At 56.9% G+C, this 15,514-nt stretch overlaps 2 protein-coding genes across 3 annotated transcripts; one reads left to right on the top strand and one right to left on the bottom strand.

Annotated features, from left to right (window-relative positions):
* The first annotated feature begins 291 nt into the window (after positions 1–291).
* On the top strand, positions 292–12,552 carry PEX6 (peroxisomal biogenesis factor 6). Of its 2 annotated transcripts, none has more exons than XM_065730792.1 (17): positions 292–1,185; positions 1,259–1,422; positions 1,773–1,856; positions 2,455–2,557; positions 2,743–2,879; positions 2,959–3,070; positions 4,692–4,900; positions 5,245–5,437; positions 5,827–5,903; positions 6,014–6,146; positions 8,413–8,618; positions 8,704–8,765; positions 9,012–9,120; positions 10,085–10,201; positions 10,590–10,667; positions 11,541–11,680; positions 11,987–12,552. In XM_065730792.1, the coding sequence occupies exons 1-17, from the start codon at positions 292–294 to the stop codon at positions 12,121–12,123; spliced, it is 2,955 nt and encodes a 984-aa protein (XP_065586864.1). In that variant the 3' UTR covers positions 12,124–12,552. The 2 variants fall into 2 exon arrangements, with proteins under 2 accessions (XP_065586864.1, XP_065586779.1); XM_065730707.1 differs by having other exon boundaries at positions 5,242–5,437.
* Positions 12,553–13,562: 1,010 nt separating this feature from the next.
* Positions 13,563–15,338, bottom strand: GNMT (glycine N-methyltransferase). The gene is made up of 6 exons (XM_065732754.1): positions 15,098–15,338; positions 14,903–15,030; positions 14,674–14,787; positions 14,157–14,299; positions 13,951–14,072; positions 13,563–13,870 (listed from the first exon to the last, which is right to left on the bottom strand). Exons 1-6 carry the CDS (start codon positions 15,301–15,303, stop codon positions 13,699–13,701), a joined length of 885 nt encoding a protein of 294 aa, XP_065588826.1. The 5' UTR covers positions 15,304–15,338; the 3' UTR covers positions 13,563–13,698.
* Positions 15,339–15,514: the final 176 nt, after the last annotated feature.

Here is a 15,514-nt window from a genome sequence, read left to right as displayed (position 1 = left end):
GAGCTCCGCTGGAAGGTGGGCTCCCAGCTCGTGCTGGGAGGTGGTTTTTATAGGGAGGACTGCTGGCCTAAGGCACACTGCATAGAGGGCCAGGTCGGTTTGGGCTGGCAGGGACCTCGAAGCCCACCCAGCCCCACTCCCAGCAGTGGCCGGGCCGCTCAGGACCCATCCACCCCGGCCCAGAGCGCGACCCGCGCGCCACGGAGGCCACGGGGCGGCGCCGCTCTATGAGCCGCGCGGGGGCCCTCCGCGCATGCGCGCCGCCCTCCCCGCGGTGCCAGCGCGGCCTCCATGGCGGTGGCGGTGCTGCGGCCGCTGGACGCGCCGCCGGCGGACGCGGTGCCGGTGACGGCGCTGCTGCTGGCTCCGCCGGCGCTCTGCGCGGCTCTGCGGGGCCGCGGCGGCGGGCTGGTGCTGGCGGTGCGGCCGGCGGGGCGCGGCGGGGCTCAGGCCGTGCTGCTGAGCGCCGTGGCGCTGGAGGCGGGCGGGCGGAGGGGAGCCGAGCTGTGGCTGCGCGGGGCTCTGCTGCGCCGCCTGGGGCTGACGGCGGGCCGCCGCGTGGCCGTGTGGCCGGTGCGCCGCCCGCCGCCGCTGGCCTGGGTGCTGCTGGGGGCGGCGGGGCGGGCGGGGAGGCCGGCGGGAGGCGCGGTGCTGGCGCGACGCGGAGAGGCCTTGCCGGGGCCGGGCCCGGGGCCGGGCCCGCTGGTGCTGGAGGCGCGGCCGGCGCTCCAGGGGTTGCTAGGCAGCGGTACGCGCGTGGCGCTCGCCGCCCCGCCGCCTCGCGAGGCCGAGGCCGCTCCCGCTCCCGCTCCCGGAGGTGGCGCCCCCTGGCGGCGCCCCGCCGCTCCGCCCCTCGTGTCCCGTTTCGCGGCGGGGCGCGGGAGGGCCGAGGGGCCGCGGCTACGTGCGGCGCCCCCGTGCGGCGGGGCGGGAGGCGGGGGGGCCGAGGTGTGGGTGAGCCGGCGCGGGCTGCTGGCGCTGGGGCTCTTCCAGGGGGAGTGGGTGCGGGTGAGCGCCGAGGGGGCGGCCCGGCCGCACCTGGCCGCGCTGCTCGCCCGCCCGCCCGCCTGGGATTACCCGCGGGCCGCCCGCCGACGGCCCCCCGACGGCACCGCGCTGCTGGCGCCCGCCCTCGCCTTCAACCTGGGCTGCGAGCCCGGCGGCGGGACGAACGTGTGCCTAAGGGTGAGCTCCAGGGAGGGCTGGGGGGCGGCGGGCGGCGGGCGGGAGGCTCACGGCGTGCCTCGTCCCTCTGCAGAGATACGATGGAGTGCCCGGGGCTGCGGAAGCGAAAGGCAGCCGCTCCTTGCTGCCCGTGCCGCCCTTCGCCGCGGAGCTGCACGTCGAGATCGTCTGCTCGCCTGCCTACAGCTCCCGAGCTGTGTACGACCGGCTGCTCTACCGGCACTTCCAGACGCCACGGTGGGTGCTCTGTACGTGTACACTCGTGTCATCTGGGTGGTGCTGTGTGGGGACAGGAGCTGGTGATCCCCATGGGGCCCCTCCAGCTCGGGGTACCCCTTCCTGCCGTGGTTCAGCTCACACAGCCCTCGCTCCCACGTGGCACATCTCCATTCTTCCTGTTGCACCGGCGTTCATCCCATGCTACCTCGGTCCTTCAGTGTTTCCAGTTTCAGAGTGCAGAAAGGACTGAACGGGTGTTAACTGCTACGTTCACTTTTGTAAAAGCATGGGGTACACGAGTGGATGCTCAAGAAGAATTTACCAGTGCTCACTGGTGAAGCTCTCTTTTGCTTTGGTGTTTATTGTAGGCTGGTACAGGAGGGAGATGTCCTCTGTGTCCCAACATTTGGATGCGCTGAGTTTTTAGATGGAAACGCAGACAAATTTCTTAGGTAGGTGGCAATAAACGGGTTCAATTATACAGATACATAAAGAGAAAAGGTCTTTTTTTCCCCTCCTTCTTGAAACAAGATAGTGGGTTCTGTTCTCTTCTGTGCCTGGAGTCCATAGAATCATAGAATGGCTTGGGTTGGAAGGGTCCTTGAAGGTCACCTATTTCCAAAGCCCTGCTGCAGACAGGGTTCCCAGCCGAGTGGGAACTGCCTGATATTTTCCAGGGAGAGGGACACATTGTTGGGTTGGGGAATGTCACAGCTTAGAGCACAGCTTCCCTTAGCTCCCTTATGGAGGGAAGAGTTGAGAAAGTCCATTGGGAAAAGAACAAAGGGGAGGAAGGGGTGGCCTTAGGGGCAACCAGTGCTGTGTGAGGAAGGGAAAATGTAATTGTTCACACAGAATTTCCAAGATGTGTGTTGAGCACTGTTTAGCTCTGTGATATATTTTAAGAGTATGACTCTATGATGAATGTTTTTGGGTGTTTTGGGAGGAGGAGGCAGAACCACAGAAGGCACAAGCCTTCCATTTGTGCATTTACATGTTCCTGCCTTCAAGATGTTGACTCAGCAGTTCAGACTTCTTGTTTTTCTTCAGGTGGCCAGAGCTTTACTTCAAAGTGAGGAAGATATTAGGCACAGAGAAAGGCATGCAGTCTGAGGGTTACTTGGCAGACACCCAGAACACCTCTCTGTATCTGGTAAGATGTCAGAGAGCAGGGAGGCTGTCCAGAAGATGTGAGCCTGAGGTTGCTCAATCGATGACAAAGATGCTTGTGGAGGCTTGTGTCTCCTGCTCTTGACAGATGGCATTTCAGGACAGACTGTCACTTGTTGTTTGTCTTTTCTCAACTGATGTTCTTACAGAGTGCTGATTTACTCATAGGTGGGTTCAACAAACAGTGCTGTCCCATCTGCCCCAGCCTATACCAGCCATGAGTTCTGGAGCAGTTTGTCTCCTGCTGGACTTTCTGATGTTGTGAAGGAGCTCTGTGATGCTCTTCGCCCTCACCTGACCAGTCAGTGAGTTAAAATTCCTTCTAGCACACCTCAGCAGAGCTGGGATTGCACCCCAGTCACTAGAACTGCCTCTTTGTTGCAGGGCAGCAGTGCTGAGAGGGGCTGGCAGCGTTCTCCTCTCAGGACCAAGTGGCAGCGGGAAAGAGATGGCTGTCAGAGCTGTGTGCAGCTGCCTCAACCTCCACCTCTTCAAGGTACTTCATCCTGTGAATGGTTTATTAGTGGGTTTACCACGTATGAGGAGTCTCAGAAACATTCTTTAAGGTAGCAAAAGGCCAGCAACTGTGACACAAGCCTGTTTAGAAGCTACTGCCTTGCACACGTAGTCAAATGAGTCAGAGTTTGCTGAGCTTAGTAGCTCACTCTGGCACAGATTAGGACTGTTGATGGGCATGACTTCAGAGCAAACATTTGGATGATCCTAAAGGTCTGCCTGTTCAGCTGGTCTTCATCTGAGAATGGCCAGAAACAGATGATACCTAAGGAGCAGGAGGCAAAGGGATGAGGCTGGACTCTTCTCAGCAGTGTGTGGTGATGGGATGAGGGGAAATGGCCACAAACTGAGGCATAGGAAGTTCCACAGAAATGTGTGTGGGAACTTCTTCCCAGTGCAGTGACGGAGCAGTGGCACAGCTGCACAGAGAGGTGGTGGGGTCTCCTTCTCTGGAGACATTCCAGACCCACCTGGATGCCTACCTGTGCAACCTGGGCTAGGGAGCTGCTTTGGCAGGGGGTTGGACTAGGTGATCTTCCAACCCCTACAGTTCTATGATTAGGAAGAGTATATAAAAACAGACCAAGCACCCGTTGCTCTGTCTGGTGTGCACCTTCCAGTGCTCAGAAATCAGTAATGCAGAGGTCTTGTGGCAGATAAGATTTTAATAACTGTTATTTCAGTCAGTCACTTACTTTACAGCTATGACATTACACGGTTGTGTTATAGTAGATTTCATGACACTGGACAGGATACTGAGTCGATACTACATAGGTTGCTCTGAAAGTAGTGTATCCTACTGATTTGCATGGAAATTAAAACAAAGAGCATGTTAACACTATTTGGTAGAGCAGGTTCTCAGCCATAAAGTACTGTTTTTCAACATAGTCACCACCATTAGCAATGTGTGCATTTTCAGCAGTGATGAACAACAGTTTGCACGCCACACTTGTGCAAATCTGCACCAGTGGAGGTGACCCACTGTTTCACAACTGCTGTGACAGCATCACTGCTAGGAAAATGTTCCCCATGTGTTTTGTCTTTCATTGGCCCCAACTGATGGAAATCAGAAGGTGCCAAATCCGGACTGCACAGTGGTTGTGGTAGGATAGTCCAGCCAAGATGGGCAGCGTGCACCACGATCTTCAGACTGGTACGGGGCCTGGCATTACTGTGTTGCAAGAGAATGGTTGTCTTCCCTGGCCTGGCTCTGCAAGTTTGAGCCTTCATCTTAGTGGCACAGTGTGGTGGTCAGAGTCAATGGTTTTTCTGGGTCCCAGGAAATCCAGAAGGGTTGCCCTTTTCCTTTCCCAAAAGACAGTGCACATCACCCTATCCTCTGAGAGTTGTGTCTTGAACTTTTTCTTCAGTGTTGCCACTCCATGGACTGCTGTTTTGCCTCTGTCTTGTAGTGGTGACACCACATCTCATCACTAGTAAATGTACACCACCTGGCATAAACTTTGCAATATGCCAACACTGCCCTCATTGTTTCTGATGTACTGAAGCCCATATTCAGCTCTGTACGTGGCTCCCTGGTGGTAATCCACCCAGCAGTCCGTGTTGCATCCCCTGCACGCTGTGCGTTGTGTGTCTTGCAGGTTGATTGTGTCAGTTTGTGTGGTGACACCAGTGCAGCTACGGAGGAGAAAATACAGATGGCCTTTGCCCAGGCCCAGCGGTATCGACCCTGTGTGCTTCTGCTGAAAGACATAGAGGTGCTTGGCAGAGACCGGGACAGGCTAGGGGAGGATGCCAGAGTCATCGCTACCCTGAGGCAGCTGCTTCTGGCCAGAGACCCAGCACTGAGGTAAGGACCTTGCACTCTGGGCACTGAGGACAGTTGGTTCCTAGATCAGCAGTCGCTGTTGCATAAAGGCTTTCATTGCTACCACGTTCAGTTTTGACTTTAATCCAGTGGAGACTCTCCCAGGCTTGATTTGTTCACTTCAGTGAGGGCTTGCTTTTCCAGCTTGGTGGTGCCAGTGGCTGGGGGAGTCAAAAGGCCTTATTGTCTGAAGCTGGGCTGGTTTCTGCCTTTGTTCAGATAAGGAAAGCTGGCATGTTTGCTGTGGCCACAGGGGAACGATTTGATGTGGGTGATGGCGACAGGGAGAGAGAGGTTCCCACGGAGCTGTCCCCCTTTCTCAGCAGCCACCCTGTCCTGGTGATTGGCACAACCTGCAAGCCTCAGGATGTTCCTACGGATGTACAGACCGCTTTCCTTCACGAGGTGAAAATTGAGGCCCTTTCAGAAGACCAGAGGAGGGCGATGCTGAGCACGCTGACTGCCACTCTTCCTCTGGGCAAAGAAGTGAGCCTAGCCAAGCTGGCCCGCAGGACTGCAGTGAGTGAAACCGCAGTGGTGTGTGGAGAGGGGCAGCCTTGTGATGTGGCAGGTCAGGAGTGCTGGGCCAGCCTCACGTGTCTGGCTGTGGAGAAAAGAGGCAATTCCCACGGCACAGTCACTGTTTTCAGTGGGAAACCCTGCTCTTCACACATCAGCTCTAACAGAAGATTTCTCGTGCTTAAGGACTCCACACTTTTTGCACAGGTGTTAGCTCTGCTAGAGGACAACGAAAAGAAAAACACAACAAATAATGCCAAAATGAACGAGACTTTAAACAGAGCACAGAAACTCGGAGAACAGCCCTGCAAGGAATCTTAGAGCTTTTATAGCCTGGCTGGAGCTGTGTTCAGGGGTTGAACTGATGCTGTTTGTTTCCACATTCACAGGGTTTTGTGCTGGGAGATTTCTGTGCTTTGCTGTCCCACAGCAGCCGGGCTGCTTGTACCCGCATCCAGGCCTTGAGGTAGTGCAGGTGATTTGGCAGGAGGCAGGGGGGGGGTGGGGATGCAGTGAACCTGACAGCTCTTGGGAGTAGAGCACTGCCTGAGCTCTTCCCTTCTCTTTCCTTACCAGCTTTCCAGGTGGACTGAGTGAGGAAGTGGAGAGAGATTTTTGCACTGCTGGCTTCCCAGTCCTTGAGGAAGATTTCATTGTTGCGCTGGACCAGCTGCATGATGCCCACTCACAGGCAGTGGGAGCCCCAAAGGTAGGAGCCTGGAAGTGGGATTGTTTCTCTGAAGCTCTGTGGCTCAGGATATCTCTCAGAGACCTTGCCAGGCTATCCTATGCCCTGCCACGTTGCTTCCTGCTGTCTCATACCCCATATTCCCCCAGCCATGGAAAAAAAGTCCAGCTGTGTCTTTTGACCTTGTAGGGTTTGAATTTGGTCAGGGAAGCTCTTGCAGCTCCAACTGGAGGCTGCTTCGTCAACTAATGCAGCAGGGATGCGAGGCTGTGTAGCTCAGCCTCCCGAGAGGTAAAGGCTGAGTGGGCTGGCTGCCTTGTAGAGGCCTCAAGCCACCTGCCATAAAGGAATGGAGAGGAAGTGGCACAAGCTGGAGATGGAGCTTCCCTACATGCACAAGGAGTTTTAAACTTGGTCTGTGACCTTGGCCACAGCTCAAGCTGGATTTTCTGCCAGCCAGGTGGTTTAAAGAGCTGGGGATTCTTCAGGGAAAGGGGCACAAAGTGTGAGAGAGAGCCAATTGAGTTAGCTTCTCAGGGGGAGCGTGGTCTGCCTCTGGTGGCTCAGGATCGAGGGAACAGCATTTGAGTTGACCATTTCTGCTGAGCAACGTGGTGTTGGGACCAAGGAAAATGATCAGAGCCTCATCTCCTCACTCTCAAGTTCAAATAGCTGGAGTCAGCACAGGACTCAATGCTGTCTCAGAGCACTTATTTTGAGGCACCTTCCCCAGCTTCCCGTTTGCAGCCCTGCCCAAGCAGGGTATCACCTTGCTGGTGTCACCATCTGGAAGCGACTCCAGGACTGTTCAGTACCTAATAAACGAATGAATGAAATGAGCTCAGCTTTGAGGCATGTTTGCCAAGATCACTATAAGACAAATAATAATCTCAGACCGAGCTCAGCAGCGAGCTGTGTGAATGGGAGCTAATTTTGTTTGCATTTTACAGTCCCTTAACAATTTCTTAGTCGTTGGCTGTGGTTCAAAAGGCCCATTAGCAGACCTCAACGTACATAATTTTCAATTCCATGCTTACTTTTACTGGTTATTTGCAGTTGAAGGAATGTCAGCTTGAGTCCCCAAGTAAGAATGAATTTCAGACTTCAGTTGCACGCAGCATCTGCAACACGTCCTCACGTTACGATGTTTTCCTTTGAAAACAACCTTGCTGCCATTTTCCAGTGCTTGTATCTGTAGAGCTTTTTCTAGGGAAGTAGCATAAGCAAGAGTGTGGGGGAGAAGGCAATTGTTCTGCAGTGGGGAAAGGGAGCCTGTGGCTTTTTGTTTTAAAAGGTTTTCTTCTAGAAATCCTTGTCTTGTCTGTCCTGATCTTTCAGTGGAGTTGCTGGACAGCTGGAAGAGTAGCATGGTAATGTCATCTCAAGTAGCAAAAGAAGGAGTGCCGAATTAACCAAGGGGCAGAGAATTTTGCTTTGGCTATTTTTAACCCTGCTGTTTGTGCTGACACCTGTTCAGCACCCAGCCAGCAGCTGGGGGGAAGTGTTGTGGGGCTTTGCCTTCTCTGCATATTCCCAGGAGAGCTGCTGTGACTCTGGGGGTCTGTCCTGCAGGCCGTGGCATTCCTGCTATCTCTGAAGCTTTTGAGCAGCATTCTCTGAGATTGCTTTGCTCAGCATAAAATAACAGAAGTGGCACATGTCACCCCTCTCGGGTTTGCTGTCTTTCCTCTTGTTGCAGTGATCCCTTGCATCCTTGTCTACTACTTGTAAGCATCTGTGGATTTTGTTCCCATGTTTCCCCCTTCAGAAGCATCTAGTTTTCTGCACAGCATGCTCCAGGATGTTTCTACTTCACATCATCTTTTACATGACAGAGGTTCTAGTAGCTCAGGTTTTGTCATTAGTGTGAAACCTTGTTCAGTCTGACCATCCTGGGGGACAAGGTGCTCCGAGCACAAGTAGCACACGGTTGCTAGGTTCAGGTTTCCTTCTTTTTTCCAACACTCCCATGTGTCTGCAGTAGAGTTCTCCCCTCAAGGTTGCAAGCAGATATTGCTACTGTTTTTATTTCACTAATGGGCGATAGGAGGAGCAGTGGAGAATCAGAGAATGCTGCACAGGTCACTTGGGGAGGTGTGTGGTTTGGTTTTGCTGTTGCAACACCAGGGAGAGGATGGAGGATCTCGCATCAGGGGCAGCTGGGCAGTGTGGTGTGTGTGGCTGATTTGCTGTGTGGCCAAACGATGACTAATACCCCACTGGAGCCAGAGCTAAGCAAGCAAGCTCAGGAAGAAATGCTGACAGGGATATTCTGCCTCTCGTGCAGATCCCTTCCGTGTCCTGGCAGGACGTTGGTGGGCTCCACGAGGTGAAGAAGGAGATCCTGGACACTATCCAGTTGCCTCTGGAGCACCCCGAACTGCTGTCCCTGGGTCTGTGCCGCTCCGGTCTGCTGCTGTATGGGCCTCCTGGGACTGGGAAGACCTTGTTGGCAAAAGCTGTGGCAACCACATGCACCATGACATTCCTTAGGTGAAGAGTGGGGGTCTTGCAATAAGGCTTTTTCCTGGCAGTGAATGGCATGCTCTAACCTGTTCCCTTTTCTCCTGCTCCACAGTGTGAAAGGGCCAGAGCTCATCAACATGTATGTCGGACAAAGCGAGGAGAACGTGCGTAATGGTGAGCAGAATCATCCTGGTCCTGCACCTGGCTAGAGGGTCTGTTCTGTGGTGCTGGATGAGAGGGTGGTGGTTCCTGATTGATTTGGTGTTCCTGGTGGGGCAGCAGTCCCTCAGAGACGCAGCTGAGCCTTGGGACCCCTCAGTGGTGCTGTGGCAGTGGGCAGACAATTTTCATCTGTAGCTCTTTGCTGGTGACCACTCTTCCAGGTCATTCTCTACTTGTGTGCTCTCTGTCTCCTCCCAGTGTTTGCCAGAGCCAGGGCAGCTGCTCCCTGCATTATCTTCTTTGATGAACTGGATTCCCTGGCCCCAAATCGTGGGCGGAGTGGAGATTCAGGAGGTGTCATGGACAGGTGAGTGAGCACAGCCTGTCCTTGGGAAAGCTGGCATGCCCTGCCTGCCTGGGGCTACATGGAATGGCCCAGCGAGGCAGAGGTCATCCCAACTCTTTATCTCACTTTTCCCTCCTGTCTCCCTTCAGCTCTGTGTGGCCTGTTGCCTGTCTCAGGCCATTAGTACTGCTGTTTGCATTGCAGCAGATTCCCAATTGCCCAAGCTCATTGTGCAAACATTGGTTAAAACTGTGCCTCCTCCAACTGCTTCCATGGCTGCCAGCTGTTCCCTTTGGCCTCTCCAAGGTCATCCTTCACACCCCTGCTTTGCTGTCTTATTAGCTGCTGTTTCCACGAGGTGGGAAACTTTTCATCTGCTTCTGTTAGAAGCATAACAGGCACAGCTTGATGATACCCAGAAACAGGGTAATTCCCCCAATGGGGTCTTCTTTTAAGCTTATAGTTCCTGTCCAGTCTCTCCCTCTATCCCTGAGGAGTTCTGCTTTCCAGTGACACCATTGCTTCTAGCATCCACCAGTGGCTCAGGAAGGAGGGGTTATGGTGCCTGCTGGTTGTTCTAGGTGATTCCAGAGCCCAGTGGAGATATCCTTATGCCAAGAGGTTTGTGCAGCACTGAAGTACTGTGCTGCCAAACCATCACAAGCCCTGCTGCTGCAGAACTGGATCTGCACTGTATGCTGCTTGCTGCCGTGGGATAGGCTGGCAGCATCAGGGCCTGCTGGCACGTCCCCAGCACTGACTGACAGGTCAGTCTTGCAGCTTTACTTGCTGGGCAGTACCACATAGCAGGGACAGTTGGGATTAGCAGGTACATCTGGGTGCAGAACCTTATCCAGAGCCATGTGTGCCTGCCTATGTTTGTCCTCTGTTGTTGGTGTCTGATAGCAGGTTACAAGCACACGCGGCAGTGCTGGGGATGGTTTGCCAAGGCCTAGTTGTGAGTGTCCTGTCTCACTCCCTGCAGAGTTGTCTCACAGCTCCTGGCTGAACTTGATGGCCTCCATTCCAGCAGAGAGGTGTTTGTCATCGGAGCTACAAACAGGCCTGATCTCCTGGACTCAGCTCTGCTCCGGCCGGGCAGGTGTGTCGCACCCTACCCTGCCTTGCACCGGGGTAGGTCTCTAGAGCACCTTGGCTGGTGAGCTGGACTGTGTCCCCACCAGGGCCTCACCTGGAGAGCTGCCTTTCACCTTCTCCTTGAGGCTGCAGTGTGCCTGACCTGGGGCAGGACTTTGTTTCATCTGCCCTTGTTGGACCCATGTGGTTCCCGTCATCCCATTTCTCCGTCCTGCCAAGGTCCCTGTGAAGAGCAGCCTTCATCTCCTCTGTATCATCTGCACCCCTCACCCCCAAAAAGTTTTCCATTCTCCGTGGACTTAACGTCCAAAGCAGCTGCCCAGGGCCCCCTTGTAGTTGCCACCAGGCTTTTTGTGGCCCGTTCTTGATGGTCTCTTTTTTTCTGCTGACAGATTTGACAAGCTGGTCTATGTGGGCGTAAATGAAGACCGGGGTTCACAGCTGCAGGTGCTGAGTGCCATCACCAGGAAGTGAGTGACCCTGTCCTCTTGCAGCACCCTTCCACTGCTTCCCAATGGGTAGCAGCTTCCTGGGGCTGATGCGTGGTGTGCTCCAGCTCGCCCTCGTGTCTGAGCACTGCAGAGCATCTGCATCACTGATGGGCAGCCAGGAGGTAGGGTGAGAGGACAGGGGAAATCCAGAAGCAGAACTGAAGCTGAGCTCGCTCAGGAGCATTTCTGGAGGGAGAAAGGCAAGCTGCACGATCTGAGTACGAAAGTGCACGCCCGCAGCTGTGTGAGCAGCAGAGCAGCTGGGAATCTGCCTCTGCAGGGCCTTTGTGCAAGGGATAGCTGAGATTGCTGCTGCTTTCTCAGGGCTGGAAGGAGAGGTGGCAGCGTTGGGCTGGCTGTGTGCACATTCCACACTGTGTGGCTTGGCAGCCATGCCCTCCTGCACGGGGCTGGAGGAGGCTCACTGTCTGTAGCGTGACTGCCATGGGGTGGTTTGGTGTCCCAGTGGTTAGAGCTGTCTGTAATTAAGTGTTGTTATTCAGCCCATGCCGTGGGCTGTCTGCAGGTGTGTAGAGCACTTAATTTCCCTGAGTGAGAACTCCAAGTTGCCTTTGATCCTACTCAGCAGGAGAGAGGACCTTGCTGTGGGGTTGTTGCAAAGAAAGGACTGGTTTAAAAAGAAACAAAACCAAAAACAACAAACACAACAACCAAACATAGAATCAACCAACCAAGCAGAACCCTTTGATTTTTGTGAAGCACGAAGAGCATAGTCCAGAAGTTGCTAAACATGGGGCGTGGCTCTGTGGCCCTGTGATCCCTCCTGCCCAGCTGCTCTGGCTGCTGCCTATCTCCCAGACTCTTAGCACCTGTGGCTTTATTTCTTGACAGGTTTAAACTGGATCCTTCTGTGAACCTCAGCAGCATCCTAGAAGAATGCCCGGCTCAGCTGACGGGAGCTGATATCTACTCGCTGTGCTCAGACGCCATGATGTGCGCTGTCAAACGCAAGGTGGAATGGATCGAGGAGGGTAGGAGCCCAGCCCCTCCTCACCCCACGTGTTGGAGCTGCCCAGCACAAGGACAGAGGGCAGTTAGCACTGCTATAGCAGCATCTGGGCTTGGAGGGAAGAGGCTCGATGGCTCTGGTCCATCTCAGTGCTAGACTGTGGGTTGCTAGCAGGTGTTTTTGCCATGTATGACCGCCTGCACCTTGCTTGATCCCAGTGGAGAGGAGAGGCAAAAAGTTTCCTTTCCCCTTCCCTATCTGGAAAAAGGGCTGGAGGCTCTGTGGGCTGCCCCCATGCTTTGCTCTCAGCTTTTTCTCTCTTACACAGGGTTGGATACAGAGAGCTCTGCTCTCATACTGACCATGGAAGACTTCCTGCAGGCTGCTGCGAGGTTGCAGCCATCCGTCTCTGAGCAGGAGCTCCTCAGGTACAAACTTATTCAGCAGAAGTTTGCTGCCTGCTAATAAAGCTCAGGAGAACTGGGAATGGAGGAGCAAAGGGATGGCGTGCTATGGGGAGTGAGAGAACTGGGGCAGAAACATCCACCTGCTACCTTCCCCTCGCTCCTGCTCCTTTCTCAATTTCGGCTGAAAAAATGGCAGTGCAGTTTTGTGAGCCAAAGCCTTGTGCGGGTGCTGACCTGCTGGGGGACCCTGTAAATGGCCTCTCTGATAAAGGGGGAGCAGCACCTGGCTGCCAGGAGCATGCTGGGGTGACAGAGCACTGACAGGGAAGCAAGGCCAAGGTCACAGTGTTTGGCAGCAGGCACCTGCTGGGGTGGCAGCCCCCAGTGTTGGATGCTGGCCAAAGTGCAGGGCCACCATGGGGCAGTGCTGCTGCCATAGGCCTGGCCTTGACATGGACTCTACAAATAAATATAGGTTTCTGCTCCAGCTTTCAGCACTTCATTTGCTGGGGGCATGGGAAGGGCCGTGTCAGCCCAGGGGGGGTGTGCAGGGCCGAGGCCTCCCTTGTCCGTCCATCCAGGAAAAGGGTACCAGGATGAGATGCAATGGAGACAAGTCCAGCAAAAGAAGTTCTCACCAGGCAGTAGGCAAAACTTGTCCTGGGGGCAAAACTTGTCCCAGGGAAGAAGAGTAGGGGCTCCAGCCGTATAAATATTCCCTTCCCCTGCCTCCCCCCACCGTGCTCATTGCTTGGCTCAGATGGAGCAGCTCACACCCCTGCTCCTGCCTTGCCTCATGCTGCAGTCTCTTGGCAGCTGCTGGTGCTGCCACACGTGCACTGCTTCCTGCCCTCCACCACAGATCCCAAATAAATCCCACACTCGGGCCATGTGTCAGCCAGCTGGCAGCTGCCTTCACGTCCGCCTCGTGGCTGCCAGCTCCCAGCAGCTGCTCCTGCAGCTCACGGGCAGAGAACCAGCCCTGTCTGTTGGTGGCACCAAGGCTGCTGCCAGTAGCGCTGCTGAGCCACGTGTGGCTGGCAAGGAGCATGCCCCCACCATGCTTTTCTCCTGAGGGCCACTCCTCCAGCAGCTGCAGGCCTTTCATGCATGGTGGCCTGGCTAATGAGTGCCTCCACCACTGAGAGCGTGCAGGCAGAGCAGGCCCCAGCCACAACACGCGGCTGGGTTTGATCCTCAGCTCTCTGCAGGGCAGGCAAGGGGTGAGCTGTAGTCACACCACACGTTCTAGCTGGGTGTTTGGAGCCTCCCCACACGTGTCACGGGAAACGGGCACCTTCAGATAGTGCCGTGTGGGGCTCAGTGCTCATTTGGTGGCAGTGGGGCTGTGCCACCACCCAGGTACCAGCCCCGGCAGCTTCACCACAGGCCGGGAGCAGAGCGCTGGGAGGAGGCCGTGCCCACCAGGCCCTGCACTCCCCCATCCCCCCTGGCTGAAGACGGCTCACCCCACACACGGACACACGGACCACGGGCTCCGGTTGCTCTCACAGACGCTCTTAATTAACACGAGTCGGCTGCTGGGTGTGTCTCCACGAAGTCCCCAGCGCCCTGTTCATCCCCAGAGCCGCTCGGAGCGCTCTGCCACCACAGTCCTGTCACCGCAGCCCCCTCAGGCAGTCTTCTTGACGACGTGGATGAAGTAGCAGGGAACATGGGCCTGACCCGGCGTGTAGGGCTGGAAGTCACCCAGGACGCTGTGCTGGCACTTCCCCTGGAAGGCGCCTTTCAGCAGCGCCGTGAAGGCCTCCAGCCGGTGCGGGTAGTACGAGAGGCGGAACTTGCTGCGGGGAGGACGTGGCCATGAGGCCGGGCAGGAGCCGAGGCCCGGCCCTGGCTGGGACCCCCCTGCATCCCCTCTCACCTCAGCTCCGGGGAGGCCCCCACCTCTGTTGGGGGGACCTGCACGGTGTAGTCTAGGGTCACCATGTGGGCCTTGTTGTTGACCAGCAGCACTGAGGTGGTGATGTCCTTGGTCAGGTCGCTCTGGGGACAGCAGAACATCGGTGTCCCGCTGCTCCCCGGCCCCAGCTCGGGGTTAGGGCTGGGGCAGGGATGGCGGCCGCCCACCTTGTAGTAGATGTTCTTTCCGGGTGGTGCGCAACCGGTGGCCAGGATGTGGTCGTAGTTGCGGTGGTCGATGACCAGGACGCCGCCGGGCCGCACCATGCTGGCAATGTTCCTCAGGGCCAGCTTGTGGTCACTCTGGTCCCCTGGACAGAACAGCACGGCGTCCCCAAGCACGGACTGTGCCCCCGTATCCACATAACCCCACACAGATCCCCCAGTTTGTGTCTCGGGGCACCCGCAGCCCCACCCCTGTGATGAGCTCAGGCACGCTGTCAGCATGGAGAGCCCACAGCCCCACGCGTGGCACAGGTCTGGGTGTGCCTTCGGCCCAGCCAGAGGTGACACCAACACACACAGCTCCTCCACCACCACAGTGACACCACGCAGCCCCAGACCAGCACGTGTTCTCACAACCGACTCGTGCCGTGAGTTAGGGCACGTCCTCAGCCTCCCTTCAGACAAGTGCCCGATCCCCCACCCCGATCCCTCCGGCCGCAGCCTCACCTTTGAGCCTCACCTTTGAAGTCGGGCAGGTGCGCAAAGGAGTTCCCCAGGCAGATGACAGCGTCAAAGCCATCCCCGGGCTTCTCCAGGTCCTGCTCCAGCGTCAGCCAGTTGGCCTCCTCGATGACTGCAGCATGCGGGCAGGGTGAGGGCAGGAACCCCCCGCTCCCCTCTCCCTGCCTCTCCTGCCGGTCCCCCCACCCCAAGTCCCACGTCAGCCCCCCTCCCCCCGGCGCCCGCACCCCATCGGTCGAATTGCTCCTCCTTGCGCCGCTCCCAGCGCTCCTTCAGCGCGTACTTGAGCATCTTGTCGCTGGCGTCCACGCTGGTCACCTGGAAGCCCTCCTCCAGCAGCATGATGGAGTCCACCCTGGGGACGGCGCCGTCAGCGGGACGGGAGAAGGGAAGGAGAGGTCGGGAGGGACGCGGGGACTCACCCGGTGCCGCAGGCCACGTCGAGGACGGAGCGGCAGCGGTGCTGGCGGAGGAGCGCCAGGAGCCAGCTGCGGTACTCGGCCGTGCGGCTCCGCGTGTCCCCGATGTACAGCTGCCAGACCCTCGCCGCCCGCCCGTCCGCATACTGATCCGGCAGCCCCTCCGCCGCCACCCCCAGCGACCGCGTCCGGTACACGCTGTCCACCATCCCGCCGCCGCCGCCCCGCTCCTCCGCGGCCCCGCCGCCGCTCTGCCGCCGCTCCCCCGCCCCCGACGCCCCCGCCCCGCCTCCGACGCCCGCCAATGGCCGCCGCCGCCCCCCCGCCCTTCCCCGGTGGGTGGGGCCTCCTGGAGCGGACCCGGCAGCGCGGGGCAAAGCAGCGCAGCGGCGCTCCTCGACAAAGGTGTTTTATTCGCGG

Source organism: Cyrtonyx montezumae, unplaced genomic scaffold (genome assembly GCF_038088225.1).
Source record: "Cyrtonyx montezumae isolate F1298 unplaced genomic scaffold, pur_monq_1.0 scaffold_0, whole genome shotgun sequence".
Classification (NCBI taxonomy): domain Eukaryota; kingdom Metazoa; phylum Chordata; class Aves; order Galliformes; family Odontophoridae; genus Cyrtonyx; species Cyrtonyx montezumae.
Note: the sequence above shows the minus strand (reverse complement) of the source record. Positions and strands in the feature narration are given on the sequence as shown.